General features: G+C 56.5%; 2 protein-coding genes across 6 annotated transcripts in view; one reads left to right on the top strand and one right to left on the bottom strand.

Moving 5' to 3' along the window:
* Positions 1 to 8,774, top strand: part of Tecpr1 (tectonin beta-propeller repeat containing 1) — a 28,733-nt gene extending 19,959 nt beyond the window's left edge. For 4 of the 5 annotated variants that reach the window (XM_028890281.2, XM_037198491.1, XM_037198494.1 and 1 more), the window contains 10 exons: positions 479 to 581; positions 3,298 to 3,394; positions 3,546 to 3,625; positions 4,397 to 4,453; positions 4,940 to 5,120; positions 5,595 to 5,730; positions 6,312 to 6,404; positions 7,658 to 7,764; positions 7,877 to 7,996; positions 8,122 to 8,774. In XM_028890281.2, the coding sequence (XP_028746114.1) occupies positions 479 to 581; positions 3,298 to 3,394; positions 3,546 to 3,625; positions 4,397 to 4,453; positions 4,940 to 5,120; positions 5,595 to 5,730; positions 6,312 to 6,404; positions 7,658 to 7,764; positions 7,877 to 7,996; positions 8,122 to 8,223 (1,076 nt within the window). In that variant the 3' untranslated portion in view covers positions 8,224 to 8,774. Of the gene's footprint in view, positions 1 to 478; positions 582 to 3,297; positions 3,395 to 3,545; positions 3,626 to 4,396; positions 4,454 to 4,939; positions 5,121 to 5,594; positions 5,731 to 6,029; positions 6,405 to 7,657; positions 7,765 to 7,876; positions 7,997 to 8,121 lie in introns of those variants that run through there. The other variant, XM_037198492.1, reaches the window with a different exon arrangement.
* Positions 8,775 to 12,504: 3,730 nt separating this feature from the next.
* Positions 12,505 to 13,871, bottom strand: Bhlha15 (basic helix-loop-helix family member a15). Its single transcript, XM_028890322.2, has 2 exons — positions 13,791 to 13,871; positions 12,505 to 13,137 (listed from the first exon to the last, which is right to left on the bottom strand). Exon 2 carries the CDS (start codon positions 13,095 to 13,097, stop codon positions 12,510 to 12,512), a length of 588 nt encoding a protein of 195 aa, XP_028746155.2. The 5' UTR covers positions 13,098 to 13,137; positions 13,791 to 13,871; the 3' UTR covers positions 12,505 to 12,509.
* Positions 13,872 to 15,564: the final 1,693 nt, after the last annotated feature.

Here is a 15,564-nt window from a genome sequence, read left to right as displayed (position 1 = left end):
CCAAAGACCTTCCCTGACTTCAAGGCGGGAATTGCTTTGGTCTCTGTCCTGCCTGTGAGGACATCCAGACTCACAGAGGTCATATGTGTGGGTCAGGGTGGCTTTGCTAATAAGGTGAGCCTGGCAGAAACCTGCTGGGCACTGGATAGGAGGACAGGGTCTCCAAGAATGGAGGAGGGCCAGTTGGGCGGTCGCTTGCTTTTACCTCCAGCACTCAGGAAGCTGAAGCCGGCAGATCTTTCTGTGTGTTTGAGGCCAGTCTGGGACATACAGTGAGACCCTGTTGCAGATCTCTCCCACAGAAGCTATGCGGTCCCAAAGGAATTATGAACACACAAGAGACGGGAACCCAAGCGAGGCTGGTCCCTATGAGATCCCATAGCCCATCACAGCGTCCCCGCTCTGATCTGTTCTCCCGAGCTGTTTCAGACAGAAAGGCCAGGTTCCTGGCGGCAGCCTCTTCCCCCCTCTTCTCCAGGCCTGGCTAGCAGCACCAGCAACATTTACACCCAGTCAGATGTGAAGAGTGTCCACATCTACGAGAACCAGCGCTGGAATCCTGTCACAGGCTATACCAGCAGGTGAGTGACATGGTGCTTGGCGAAGGTGCCCTCCGGCCGAGGCCACAGACCTGGCGAAAGCCGGTTCAGCATAGCCTGGAGCTGCTGCCAAGGCCTCCGGCCTGGAAGTAACTAGGTGGTGTGTCTTTTTTAGGTGTGCGCGCGCGCAAGCGTGTGCTCATGTGTTCATGTGGAGCATACATGTTTGTGTGGGTGCATGTGTCTATGGAGGCCACCAAGCTCAGGTGTCATCTGTACCTCTCAGTGATAGGGTTTCAAGTATGGACTGCTGTACCCAGCTTTTCTTTCCTCCTCTAAGATTTATTTTCTTTTTAAATGTGTGTGTGTGTGTGTGTGCGCACACATGAGTGCAGGTGTCCATGCAGGCCAGAAGAGTGCTGGATCCCCAGAGCAGGAGTTGTGAACTTCCTTCCATGGGTGTTGGGAACCAAACTCAGGTCCTCAGTGAGAGCAGTAACCCCTGAGCCACCTCAGCCCCGGCCCGACTTCGTACGTGGGTTCTGTGGGTTGGAGTTGAGTCCTCATGCTTGCAAGGACAGCTTTTACCGACTGCACGGTTCCCCAGACTCTTCCCTTTCTTCTTCTATCCCTAGACCCTGTCTCTGGAGACAGACGGCTCAGGGGTGAAAAGTGCACACTACTGCCCAAGACCTGAGGCGCTAACATGACCTCCTGTCACTCCAGCTCCAGGGGGGTCTCATGTTCTCTTCTGGCCTTTGCAGGCACTTGCACGAGCCTGTGTGTGCAAGTGTGTGTGTGCGCGCGCACACACACACAGATACATATACATAACTTTTTGTTTGTTTTTAGTTTTGCTTTTTCAAGACAGGGTTTCTCTGTGTAGCCCTGGCTGTCCTGGAACTCACTCTGTAGACCAGGCTAGCCTCAGAGATCCACCGCCTCTGCCTCCTGTGCTGGGATTAAAGGTGTGTATCACCACACCTGACTGGGAATACATTTTTTTTTTTTTTTTTTTTGGTTTTTTGAGACAGGGTTTCTCTGTGTAGCTTTGCGCCTTTCCTAGAACTCACAGAGATCCTCCTGTCTCTGCCTCCTGAGTGCTGGGATTAAAGGCGTGCGCCACCACCGTCCGGCTACATTTTTTTAAATTTAAAAATAAATGTAGGGGTTGGGGATTTAGCTCAGTGGTAGAGTCTAGCAAGCGCAAGGCCCTAGGTTCAATCCTCAGCTCAATAAATAAATAAATAAATATGAATAAAGGCCATAGATCTCCCCTCCCCAAACCTTCTGAGCTGGGTGTAGCTCATGCCTTATAATCCAGAACTCAGGAAGCTGAGGCAGAAGGATGTCTGTAAATTCCAGCCAGCTTCAGCCACCTAGTGTGTCCCAGGACTATAAAGTGAGAGACTGTCTCACAAAGCAACAAAAACAAAAATCCTTTTGAGATGTCTTATGAGTGGGCAGTCAGTCACAGCCACCCAAACCACTCAGCTTGGTGACTGTCACATCTGAGCCTGCACAGGCAGCTCGTGCACGGAGGAACACCAGTAGGTCTCTGTGGTGCCTGATCTGTGGACACTGAAATCTGGAGTCCCAAGGAGCTGGGCTTTTTTTTTTTTTTTTTTTTAACGTGGATTTGGGGCTCCAACTCAATTCCTCATGCTTTCAAGGCAAGTTCTCCACTGACCGAGCCATTCGGCACCCCTCCAGCTCTGAACTTTCCCTTCTTCTGAAGATGTCAGCTTTATTAGCTTAATGTTCACTCTGATGACGTCACAAAGTACCTGAAAGAAAGAAAGGATGAGGCCAGTGAGAGGCTCGACAGACAGACAGACAACAAACCGCTTGCTGCCAAGCCCAACAACTCTGGGAGAGGACTGACTCCCCCAAATTATCCTCTGACCTCCACATGTGTGTAACACACACACACACACACACACATCAACAAATCAGTGTAATGTTTTAAAATGGGAGGAAGCTGTACTTGGCTCGTGGCCTCAGGGGTTGCAGTCCTTGCTGGCTGCATTGTTTGGGGGCCTGAGGTGGAATGTCACTGTGGAGGGGCAGAGAGAAGCAGAACTGCTCACCTGGCATCCGGGAAGCAGAGAGGCAGCAGGCAAGACGTAACCCATGATAACACATTGCCTGTGACCTCCTTCCTCCAGCCAGAGGCCCCCCCCCCAGTGCCACCACCTCCCACAGTGGGCTGTTCAGATGACTCCATCAGTGGAGTAGGCTAGAGCCTTCATGGCCTGTTTATAAACTCTGGAGATGCTCAGAAGGGCGTCTAGTACTTATTCTCTTAGGTGTTCTCAATCTGAGCAAGTTGGCGATCATCATCGGCCAGGGCTACACAGAGAAACCAACAGAAAGGATTAGCCATCCTTCCCAACTAAGGTCCCATCCACGGTTACTGGGTGAGGGATGCAGCATCTTGTGGTTTAGGGGCACAACTATTAAGGCCGTAACCCAAGGGAAGGAGAGCCAACTCCCGGGCCACACGGTGAGATGGTTTGGTTGTTATGGCCCAGGCACTGTGATGACACAAGGCGATTTCAGTTGCTCTGGCCCCCCTGGGGCAATTCTGGTTTTGTCCAAACCCCTGGTGTGTGAGTGGGTCTAGAGGTGGCCTGCTCAGGCAGTTGGGCCATGACCCCAGCAGGGATGAGGTAGGAACCTGTTACCGGGAGTGTCTGGGCAGGGTGGCCTATTCTGAGTCCTCTGTCACCTCGCTCCGTCTGTCGTCCTGCTGCAGGGGTCTGCCCACAGACCGGTACATGTGGAGTGATGTCACAGGGCTGCAGGAATGCACCAAGGCCGGCACGAAGCCGCCGTCCCTGCAGTGGACCTGGGTGAGTCCCGCTCGCCCGTGTGTGTGTGTACGTGTGTGTGTACGTGTGTGTACGGTCCGCCCGCCCTGGCCCTCCCATCCCCCGGGTTTCTGCCGGTCTGTGGGTTTTGAGGAAGAGAGTCCCCCATTCACCCTGACTCACTCTTCCCCAGGTCTCCGACTGGTACGTGGACTTCAGCGTCCCCGGCGGCACCGATCAGGAAGGATGGCAGTATGCCAGTGACTTCCCCGCGTAAGCAGTCTCTCTGGGGCTTTCTCGTAAGCAGTCTCTCGGGAGGTGGTTCAGCTGGTAAAGGGCTTGCCTTGTGAACACCGGGCCTGGGTTGACCCCTACCACCCACTGACTCACATATAACCCCAGCTCTGGGGAGTGGAGACCGAGGATCCCTGGGACTCACTAGTCAGCCTCCCCTATCTCAGGGATGTAGGAGGGAGGGGAGGGGAGAGTGCCTGACCATCGGCGGCCGAGATGATTATTCTCTGTCCTCCGTGTACCCCTGCAAAGTGGGGATTGATGGCTGTCGTACTGTATTGGGAGCCCCGAGGCAAGTTCAGGCCCCTCACGGTGCAAATGTCCAATCAGGGTAACGAACCAGAAGAACCTAAGCCAGGGCCCCAGCTGGATGGCTTCTGAGCAGACTCAGGGTAGGAATCCAGGCCATCCCCTCAGGTGGCAGCGAGGCCTCTCAGACTGACTCTCCAGCCCCCAACTAGACCAAAGGCTCCCATTCCCCAGGCACACTCTTGACAGTGCTGGGGAGGGCACAGGCCGAGATGCTGAGCCCACCACTCCGGACAGCAGCTGCCACGCCCAGGCCTCAGGGGCCCCGGAAAGCCACGCTTGTGCCCCGACCACGTTGAGGCAGCTAGGGGAACTATACGCAGCTACAGACAGCTACCCCTCTGCTTCTGTGACCTAGCGTTGGGGAAAGAGTGCGTGCAGCGTCACTTTCTAGAAAGTTCCACAGAGTGATCTTGACTGCACCATTTCGTCCTCTTGCAGCTCTTACCATGGGTACAAGACCATGAAGGATTTTGTCAGGAGAAGGTGCTGGGCCAGGTGAGAGACAGAACTGCAGGGTCGTGGGTTCGGGCCCCGCCCCGCCCCGTTCTTCCTCTAGGGAAGAGGACGCTGGTTTCTCTTGAGCCAGATCTGCTGGCTTCTGACTTAAGTCCCCAGGAAAGAAGCAGGGAGGGAGGGAGAGAAACCGGAGTCAAAGTAAATGTCAGCCCAGGAAATGCCCGCGGGCTCCCTGCGCTCTGCTTTCTGAAGTTTGTTCTGAAGAGCAAATAAGAGAAATGTCACTGGCTGGGCTCTGCCCGTAGGTCGGAGGGTGAGCTGGGGGAAGGGCAGAGGACGGGCAGGAGCCCATCACTGCCACCCACCGGGTGCTCTGCCCCTCCCCTGAGGAGAGCCCGGCCCGTCTCAGTGTCTGCATGCTGGGCTGTGCCCGTGGCGGCAGCAGGTAGTGGCGAGCGGTGACATGCCCTGGGGCTGGCTGCCACGCCCGGTCCCTGTCGCTCAGGCTCCTATTTCCCTGAACAGAAAATGCAAGCTGGTGACCAGCGGGCCGTGGCTAGAGGTGGCCCCTATTGCCCTCGGCGATGTGTCCATCATCCCAGAGAGTGCAGATGCGGATGGGCGAGGCCACAACGTTGCGCTGTGGGCTGTCAGTGACAAGGGGGATGTCCTCTGCCGCCTGGGGGTGTCCGAACTCAACCCCGCGGTGAGCGCCGGCCTCCTAGCCGTCAGGGTGGTTCGCTTGAACGGTCTTCTGGACATCAAGATTCTTGCTTGAGAGCTTTCCCCAGACCTGCCCAGCATGGGTCTCCAGGGTGGGAAGATGTCCTATATAATCCAAATGAGGCCGGGAGTGCCCAGGATGAGGTTGCCATGGAGACTCGCCATCTCTCCAGGCCTAGGCGTAAAGAGGCGGGGCGGGGCCCAGGTGACTCGGTGGCTCCTGAGCACCCTTGATGAAGTACACATGCTGTTATCTTCCCTTTGAGAGGCCTGAGTCCAGAGCTCAACAGTGGGCCAAGGTAGACTGTACTTTGGGCTAGGTCAGACCACCCTGGGCACGCTTCACCTCCCAGGCAGGCTCAGGTGCTGTATACCTCCTTTGAGTATCAGCCTCCAAGGAGGAGGCCAGGTGGTCCCGCTGGCCCCTCAGCGGTCTCCCTTGTCCTTCCATCTCCAGGGTTCCTCCTGGCTACATGTTGGCACTGACCAGCCCTTCGCCTCGGTCTCCATTGGGGCCTGCTATCAGGTGTGGGCTGTGGCCAGGGATGGCTCCGCATTCTACCGGGGCTCTGTGTCTCCCTCTCAGCCAGCTGGTGAGTGGCACGCACCCCCCACCTCTAGCCCCACGCTGGTGGAGTGTGGGGAGGAAGTTTCCCGGTAAGGTGGTGGGTGGGTCCTCTGGGGCAGGCTCGGGATGCGTAGGGCTCTTCACTCCGAGGCTCCCTCATCCACACAGGGACCCCCCCCCCCGGGACAGCACCCCTGGTGAGGGCTCCTGAGCTGTGGGACCACTCTTGTTATCTGGGGATGTGAGCCGTGCTGGCCTTTCCTTCGCCGGGATCTGCAGGGGTTTGAAGGGCAGCACTGAGTTCATGTGCCAACTGTGTGCCAGGCTAGGCATCTTCTGTCACATGGATGAGGTGTGCCCCAGGATGGACCCCAAAGGACCCTGGGCACAGCTGAGATACCGGGTGGATGGCAGAGCCTGAGTTGGTCTCACGTGATGCTCAGCTCACACACTGAGCCCAAGCCACGCACTTGTTCAGCCGGGCCTGAAGTCTGGCTGCAAGGCGTCATCCTGCTGTGAGCTTTGGAGCACCAGGCAGGCCTGGGTCTGGGCTCACAGGTGTGGGGGGTCTCCCAATTACCTCCTGAGTCAGCTCTCCCCCCACAGGTGACTGCTGGTACCATATCCCATCTCCTCCCAAACAGAAGCTGGCGCAGGTGTCTGTGGGCCAGACATCAGTATACGCCTTGGATGAAAACGGCAAGTTATCTGAGAGTCTGCGTGGTCAGTAGGGAGATTAGGGTCCCATGGATACCCCAGTAGGATCATGACCAGGCCACAAGTAGGCTGAGATGCCATCCCTTCTCGGCATCCTTTGGAAGTGTTGTTCCCCTTAGGGACAAGGGACTTTAGCTGTTAAGGTCACCCTCCTGTTGTGGTCAACATGGAGACAGGGCACTGGCACTCAGTGAAATCTTGACCCTCAGGAGCCATGCAGGCAGGGCCTGGACCAAGACAAAACAGCAAAGCTCCTAGGACCCCTGCATGAGGCCAGAAACGTCAGCTCAGAGCCAGCCTCGGTCTCTCCCCTAACTTCCTTGGTTCGTGACACTAGCCCCAGATGCTTCTAGAACATCATCTCGGAGCTCCCGGGTGTGGAACACAGCGGCCCCACAGGCAGCAGGGCCATTTCTGACCCCTGTCTCACCTCAGACAGGGCCCTGGCCCATTCTTCTCAAGATTTTACCGATTGTATCGAGATGGGTAGAGAAGGTAGAATCAAGACTTTGGAGCCATGGTAGCACAGGCCTGTGATCCGAGCATTGGGGAGGCAGAGAGAGGGGCAAGAGGATCAGAGGTTCAGGCCATCCTCAGTAAGTTCGAGGCCACCCTGGAGCCCATGGGACCCTGCCTCAGAAACTTGAAGGCAGGAATGGTAGAACATGTCTTATAACCCCTATCCCGGAAAGGCTTCCCCAAGAGGATCAGTTTGAGGCTGTCCTGAGCTCCACAGTGAGACCCTATCTCTGAAAACCTGGAGAAAACACCCAGCTCAGTTGGAAGAGCACCTGCCTCGCACACACAAGGCACCACACGCACTGGGTGTGGTTTGTGCACCCGTGATCTCAATACCGGGAGATAGAGGCAGCCGGAGTTCAAAGCCAGCCTGGGCTACATGAGACTCTGAAAAAGAAAAGAAAACAAAAACAGTCTCGGAGTCCAGGGTGTTGCGTCCAGATCCGGTTTTCTTTTTATTTGCTTAAAACATTCTTTGTCCTCGGCTTCTCCCTCAGCAGAGAGGCTGAGGCTGTCAGCCCCAGGAGGCACAATGAGACGATTATGAAGCCCAGAACACAGAGAGACAGGGCTGGCTGGGGCCCAGGCTCCTGCCTGTGGGTCATGAAGAGCCCTTGGGTGTGAAGGGTTGGAGGGGGAGCTGGGGGTTGACCCCACCGCCTGCCAGGATGAGCCGAAAGGACTCTGCCGATGACCTTGGTTGCTTCTCTGTCCAGGGAACCTGTGGTACCGTGCGGGGATCACCCCCAGCTACCCACAAGGCTCCAGCTGGGAGCACGTGTCCAACAACGTGCGCAAAGTGTCCGTGGGGCCGCTGGACCAGGTGAGGGGGAGCAGAGCGGGTTTCCGGCCGTGGGGGGGAGGGGTCTCCTCTCTTCTGGACCCGGCTGCCCCTCTACAGCCGGGCCAGGAGCTCCAACAAAGTTCTGTTCCAGGTCTGGGTGATTGCCAACAAAGTCCAGGGGAGCCATGGCCTGAGCCGGGGGACAGTGTGTCGTCGCGTGGGTGTCCAACCGCGGGAGCCCAAGGGGCAGGGCTGGGACTACGGCATTGGAGTGAGTGCACTGGGCAATCCGGGACGGTTGGATGGTACTGTGTGCGCCAGACTCAGCGTGGGCGTTGGTGGGAGAGCCCTTGGGAGAATACTTGGCTCCTAGGTGACACGGCTTTCCCCTCGTAGGGAGGCTGGGACCACATCTCTGTCCGAGCCAATGCCGTCATGGCACCCAGGAACGTGTCCAGGGAACAGGAGGCCCATGGCCAAGGTCCCGTTTGCTGCTGAGGCCTCTCCTCACCTGGAGGCAAGGATGGTTTGAGCCAGAAGGACCAGAACCGAGCCTTTCTTGTGTAGTGTGGGAGGGCATCACCCAGGCCCACACATGCACAGGGAGCCAGGCCAAAGTCAGCCATTTTGAAGCACCGACACATGCCCAGAGATGTGAAAGTGTGGGGGTGCCCCCACGCGCGTTCCAAGACTGCGGGGGGATGCTGCAGGGGAAAAGTGGAGGAGATTACTGCCTGGGGCCCCAGCCCTGGTCCCTCCCTGTTATGCCTCCCAGCTTGCCAGGCCAGGAGCTCAGAGCCCTCCAGAAATCCTGGCCCCAAAGAGGCAGATCCAAGGAGGGGCCTTCCTCACCTGGAGACCCCAAATCACTCCCAGGAGAACCAGCTGTGAGGCTCAGGTCTCCAAGCCTCAGTCTGCAGTCATCCTTCAGCCGGTTTCCAAGTGGGTTTTTGCTTCAAAAGTTAAGCAAAGGAGTTGGGCATGGTGGCTGATGCCTATGTGCCCGGCACTCAGGAGGCTGAGTCAGGGGGATTGTGAGTGTGAGTTTGAGACCACATAGCAAGACTATCATACACACACACACACACACACACACACACACACACAATCTAGATAAATAAACCAGGCATGATAGCGCATGCCTGTAATCCCAGTACTCAGAAGACAGGCAAGATGATCAGGAGTTCAAGGGCACCCTCAGCTCCCCCTGGGCTACACGAAACCCTGCCTCAGGAATCAGGTGGGTCTTAGCCTGGTTTGGGGTCCTCTCCTGCAAGGTAGTTTCCATGTAGAGAATCACCACCATGAAACCCCGTTTAGCCCTCTTTCAGATGTGGGGGGCAGGGCCTCCTTGCCCACTTGTTGCCGGGTGGCCAGGTCTGGGTGGAGGCAGCTCGCACCCTAGACTTGGGTGAGGAAATCTGTGCCCTGTGGAAAGGGTGTGGCCAGAACCCTAGGCTGTCTTGTGCCCCAGGGCTGGGCAGAAGGCGCCTGCTGGCCTGAGGTGAGCGCTGTAGCCTGCCCGGCATAAGCCTAAGCACGGGCCCCCGGCGTGAGTGTGTGCCCCAGCAGGTGATGTCTGATGTTTCAGACACTGCCCACGGGGTGCCAGAGCCTCACCTCTGTCACCCCTCCTAACTGGGTTGCCCTGGCATCCTCCGTGTGGGGTCATGGTCAGGAGGGGTTCCATTCTGCATGAGAGGTGTCCCCCAGAAGCTAAGGGGAAATATCCGAGGAGCCCCATGTCCTCAGCATTTCCAGAGGTGGGACCAGACATACCCGTGTACAGAGGGGTGCTCGAGGGGTCCCTCCCCTGTCTGCATGTCAGCGTCAGGACTCCAAGGGAGCATCCTGGCTTGTCCCCCAGCCACCGTGACCTGTGTTCTGCTGCAGATGGTTCTCCACAGAGCACCTCGAGGGTGTCACTCTGCCAGGGTGACACATCCTTTCACTGCTGAGCACCAACTGTTCGCCCCCTCAGTGGCACCAAACTGTCTAGGCTCCTCAGATGTTCTATTTAATAAAAATTTATACCACAGGATGACGGACATATTTTTATTAGGCATTTGGATTAAAAGGCACGGGTCTCCGGGCACCTGCGCCGAGGACCAAAGCACAGTGGCAGCGGAATCTTTTCATTTGAAGATACAGCTGGCAATTTCATTAGTACTTGGAGGGAACCATTAGTGGGGGGAAAGAGCCAGCTCAGGTCATTTAAGGAATATTTTCACCGCGGTGACAGGCAGGGCGCAGGCTGTTCTGTTCATCTTGGCTTTTTCCAGACAGGTCACATTTCCCGTTTCTCTGCTTCTGTCAATGGGAAGGTGATCAGCTCTGGGGACTCCACGGTCCAGGTGACCTGGTCAGGGGCAGCTCTAACCCTCTTGTCCAGGGGTTCGAGCAAACTCAGCCCTGTTACCCAGCAGGAATGACGAGACCAGGCTAGAGGCGTAGATCACTTGGTAGAGAGCTTGCCGAAGATGCTCCAAGCCCTAGGTTCAGTCCCCAGGACTGCCTAAACTGGGCGCAGGGGTACATGCCTGTAGTCAGTCCCAACACAAGAGGTAGAGGCAGGAGAATCAGAAGTTCATCCTTCACTACATAGCAAGTTGGAGGTCAACCTAGACTACGGGAGACCTGTCTCAAAAGAAAAAAAAAAGCCTGGGCTTGGGTCAGGGAGACAGACCGACAGGCCTTACTGATATCCTAGACTTGTCTCCTAGCCTCCCAAGGGACATATAGGTCCTGTCTGTCACCAGTGAAGAACTGGACAGCTAGGCCCATGCCATCCTCTGGGGAGCAGGTACGAGTGCCAGCTTGTGGGGCACAAAGAGCCACGAGGCTGTGGTCCTGCAAGGCAGTGCCCCTGGACAGCCCTGGGCTGTGGTCAGGCCTTAGGGTAGAAGTCTGACCAGGTAGCTAGCTTCCCTTCCTCCGTGTGCTTCCAGGCAAGGTCCAGCAAAAGGAGCCCAGCTCTGGCCTGGTCTCCGCTGGAAGCCAGCCACTAGGTCTGTAGTAGTGTCCGTCGGCAGAGGTCTTTGTGTTCTGCTGGGCAGGTCCCCCATGGCAAGGCATATCTGGGCTCCGTCTTTCCAACTTGGAGCTGTGCCTGGCCTCAGCTCACATTGGCAAATTCCCTAACTATTGACCTTTCCCAGTAACCATGCCCGAATCACAGACACAAAGGCCTCCGGTCTACCCCACCTATGATCTGTGAAGGGACAGGACCAAACCCAAGTCTCACTGGGATGGAGAGATCACCCTCCAGGCCCAGCGCGGCTAGTATCTGTCTCTTGGGGTACCAGGGCTGTCCCGTACGCCTATGTTCACAGCGCTTAGAAGGCCGAAGCACGAGTTCAAAACCAGCCTGGGCTGCATCATTTGCAACCAACCTGAGCTACATATAGTGAGATTCCTGTCACTCTAAAAAAAAAGGGGGGGGGGCATGGGCCCCAAGGAACTCCAGGACAGTTCTGGTCAGAGACAAGAGAGGAAGGAGAGACCAATAGCAGTTGACAGCAGAAGTGGAAAAGCCTGGCGGAGCCTGTGGAGCAGGAACGCCCCGCAGAAGGAAGCTGGGCTTGAGGCAGCTAGGTTGCCAACCAACTCGGTCCTCGTTATTAATGATCAGGTCGGGGGAGGGGCAAGCCTGTCACTCCAGCTTCCGCCTCAGAGAAAACACCGAAGGTACCAAGAGCTAAGTCCCACGAGCCTGTGGAAAAAAAACACGTGGCAGCCGTAACATCAGAGGCAAAGGCAAGAAGAATGAGGACTAAGCATGGTGGTACACCCTGGAATGGAGGGGTGGGGGTGGGGTCCAGGTATAAGAAGCCTGCAGAAGGCCCAGGGCAAGTCTATCCCTGTACAGAGAGGCTGGGAGGCCCTCTTCATAAAGACCCTGCCTAGCCCAAACAGAGAGCCTCAGATCCCAGGCCCCACTCAGGCTGCGGGCAGCCACAGCCCAGGGCACTGCCGCCTTTCCAGAAGTCTCCATTTGGGAAAAAAAAAAGAGAACCTCCTTATCCACACTTAAAGTCCCATGAGGCCCTTCTAAACCCAGTTGTTGAGTTGGGCCCAGGGCATCTGGGCTGCCAAGAAGGAGCTGCCACCTTGGCTTTGCTAAATCCCCTAAAGGGCCTTGGGTGACGCTTTGGGCCCAGCCTCCATGTAGGCCCCACAATACTGGAGGATGGATCTTGGGCTCAGCGGTAGCAGGGACCTTTGTAAGTAAAGTTCTTCCTGGAATTGCCCCTTGGCCACCACACATAAAAAGGATTGTGAGGAAGGCAGGCATGCTCCCCTCCTGCCTGTTTTGTGGAAAGAACTGCAGGGGCTGGGCAGGCTTTCCCCAGAGATCTGGGCCTCAAGATGCCTTGATGGCCCAGATCACTCCCTTGTCCGCTGGGTGGCTAGGAAAAACCGCCCTATGCTGGTGGCTGAGCTGACATTCAAGGAAAATGGAGGCCCTAGAGATTCAGCCTTGGGCTGCGGGATGCAGATCCGTAGGTTGAGTGCGTGCCTAGCATGCACAGAGCCCTTGGTTCATCCCCCAGCTCTGCACACCGTGTGTGGTGATGTGTGCCTGCAGTCCCTGCCAGAGAGAGGTGGAGCAGGACCAGGAGTTCCAGGACAGCCTGGGCCATGTCTCTGGTCAACAACAAAATCCCCCCAGACGACCCCCATAGTGTGTCATCACCAGTCAGACTTGTGGCATGGAGGGACCAGAGCTGAGATGAGCAGGCCTGGTCAGCACTGTCGACCCAGCCCAGAGCCCGGAGCGGGTGCTAGCTGCCCTCTCTGAAGCTGTGAATCTGCGTAGAGTACCGTTGCAGGTGGCCTTGGGGCTGGTCCTCGGTGGTGCCTAGTGTAGCCCCAGCCACCTGCTGCTGCTGCTGCTGTTGCTGGTGATGGTAGTGCTGATAGAGTTTGGGACCTGGTGCAGGACCCGGCCCCTCCAGCCCCGGGAGGCGGCTGCTGGACATAGTGAGTATGGTGGCAGTCAGTGACTTGATATAGTTCTTGGCCAGTGTGAGCGTCTCAATCTTGGAGAGTTTCTTGTCGGCCCGCACATGCGGGATGACCTCACGCAGCGCTTGGAAGGCGTTGTTGAGTTTATGCATCCGCTGTCTTTCCCGCTCATTGCTCTCCAGCCGCCTCTGGACACTGTTCTCCCTGCGGCCACCAGAGCCCTGTCGCCGGCGGCTGACCTCCGCTCGGGCTCCGCCTGCACGGGCCGTCCTACTCCGAAGACCCTTGGTCAGCTCCGACCCCCCTGAGCCTGACTGGGGTCTGTCGGGGGTCTGCTCTCCTGGGGTGGCTTCTGTGTCCTGCATGGGTGTCCGGCGCCGAGGAGGTCGGTTCTTGGTCTTCATCGTCTTCCCGGGAGGTGGTGGCCGGAAGAGGCCCTTCAAACTGAAATTCAGAACACAGCCCTCTGCAGTCAGTGTGGCCAGGGAGCAGCATGGCCGTCTCATCGCTTCTCTCCAGTGCAATGGCATCAACAGCCAGTGCAGCTGACCGCTGGTGCATAGTGACACCCATGTGCTTCCCATTCACAGTGGCCCTGCACTGACTCCCCTCTGCTCCCACGGCCCTTGTTAATCTCACGTCTCCCCTCCCCACTGAACTGGGAACCCTTTCAGCTCCCATGCCCTTTACTATCGCAAGTACCTCCCGAGCCTAGGTGATCCTTGACAATTTGTTTAAACCACCCAGGAACAGGTCCCGGCCCTGGCTCATGGGGTCCCCCCCAACACTGTCATTTGTCCCAGGGACAGGCAACACCCGTTAGACGGCATGTTTACAGCTTTCCTGGACATGACACAGGCCCCGACACTATCAGAACCAGAACTGCAGTAAGTGCACACAGGACAGCTCACAGGTCAGATTGACAGTCGCCAAGGCCCTGCAGCAGCCCCCAGTTCCACCACGTGGACGGCACCAGCCAGTCTGAGTGGGAGCCACCATCTGGGTTTTCCTCCCACCCCGAGCCAGGCGTCCACCTAGTCGTGCCTCTGGGTCCCCTCCCAGTAGTCCCATCCAGCTCCCCCAGCCCCTCGGTTTACCTGGGGATCCGATCCGAGGCCGCACGTTCTGAGGCTGCCCACGGGGGACAAGGACACGTAGCTTTAGCCACCACGGGCGGGGCCGCGGGAAGCATGTAAATGAACTCGCTGGGCGGGGCCAGGGCGGCACCTGCGGCCACGCCCCCCGCTCTGGGGACCGGTGCCGACCCGCCTCCCCCGTCCCTCTGGGTCTGAGAGCCCGCGGTGTCTCTGGGGACCCGCTGGGGCTGGGGAAACCCGGGGCTGCACCTGGCCGGTGCACCTGGCCGTGGGGTTAAGGCTCAGAACAGTCTAGGATAAGCCGCCCTGAGTAATTTTACAGGAACGGCAGGAGCCACGTCCCTGACAAAGTGGCAAGACCTCTCCTACCCGGCCCCAGAACACTGAATTCCAGCGGACTCAGGGCTCAGCTTCTCCCCGCTGCAGTCTCTCCAGACTGGAATGGGGTGAGTCAGGGAAGCCACCCAGGTCACTAGATCTCCTAGTGGCAGGGTGTCACTGTCTTCATGAATCAGAAAATTGGGCTTTAAAAAAAAGAAAGAAAGAAAGAAAGAAACTCACCTAGCTGCCTACCTGCTTTGAGGGAGCCTCAGTTTCCTGAGGTTACAAGGAAATTACAATATAAAAGGTTATGTGGCGCAGGGTGGCAGTGATGGATGGCGCACGCCTTTAATCCCAGCACTCGTGAGGCAGAGGCAGGCGGATCGCTGTGAGTTCAAGGCCAGCCTGGTGAGTTTCAGGATAGGCTCCAAAGCTACACAGAGAAACCTTGTCTTGGAAAAACAAAAACAAACAAACAAACAAGGTTATGTGGCAAAGAGACGCTCTGTGGGTCGAGGCACTTGACACCAAGTCTGACGACGAGTCTGGGACCCACATGGTGGAAGGAGAGAACCAACTCCCCCAAGTTGTCCATGAGTGTCATGGTGCTCACAGAAAACAGGCTTTCTTGCTGGCTTTTAACACATTATTTTATTCTTGTTTGGTTTGGTTTTGTATGTGTGTGCGCTCACAGGTCAGAGGACATCTTGCAGGAGTCTGCTCTCTATTTTCTACCACGTGAGTCCCAGGGGTGAACTCAAGTCATAAGGCTTGGTACAAGTGACTGAGCCATTTTGTTGGCTGTACCCCAGGCTGCCCTTGAGCTCCTGATCCTGCAGCCTCTGCCTCCCAAGTGCTAGAATTACAGCTGGGTACTGGCACACTCAGCTCAACTCCTGTGCTTTGGACTCAACTATTGACAAAAGTGTGCTGAAAATTATATCTATATCTATCTATCTATCTATCTATCTATCTATATATATATATATATATATACACACACACACACAATTTATTACAGTGAGTGCTATGGTTACAGATGTGTGCCATGGTAGTGTGGTGCTGGGGACCACATGCATGCGCCTGGCTTTCTTTTTGTTTTAGAGACAGAGACTCCATAGCCCAGGCTGTCCTCAGACTCATGGCAATTCTCCTGCCTCAGCCTCCTGGTGCAGGAGGGTTTTTTTTTTCCCCATGAGCTGATAAGACAAGTCAAAATTCAGCCAGGAGTCTCCGAGTGAGTTTTCATGTTTGGCAGGCTTGGGTGTCACTAATCTGGGACCCAGCCTTCCTGTGGGCAATGTCTGGCAGGAAGCTGTCACCTCCCTCATCCACTTGGACTTCAATGAGAGGAAAGGAGAGAAGGGTCGGGTCATGGAGACACCCCAATACTGTATAGAACAGCTAGTGTTTTTAAGACAGGACCTCATTCATACCATAGCCCAGGCTGGTC

Source organism: Peromyscus leucopus, chromosome 23 (genome assembly GCF_004664715.2).
Source record: "Peromyscus leucopus breed LL Stock chromosome 23, UCI_PerLeu_2.1, whole genome shotgun sequence".
Lineage (NCBI taxonomy): Eukaryota > Metazoa > Chordata > Mammalia > Rodentia > Cricetidae > Peromyscus > Peromyscus leucopus.
The sequence above is the reverse complement of the archived record's forward strand: the minus strand, read 5'-3'. Positions and strand labels throughout refer to the sequence as shown.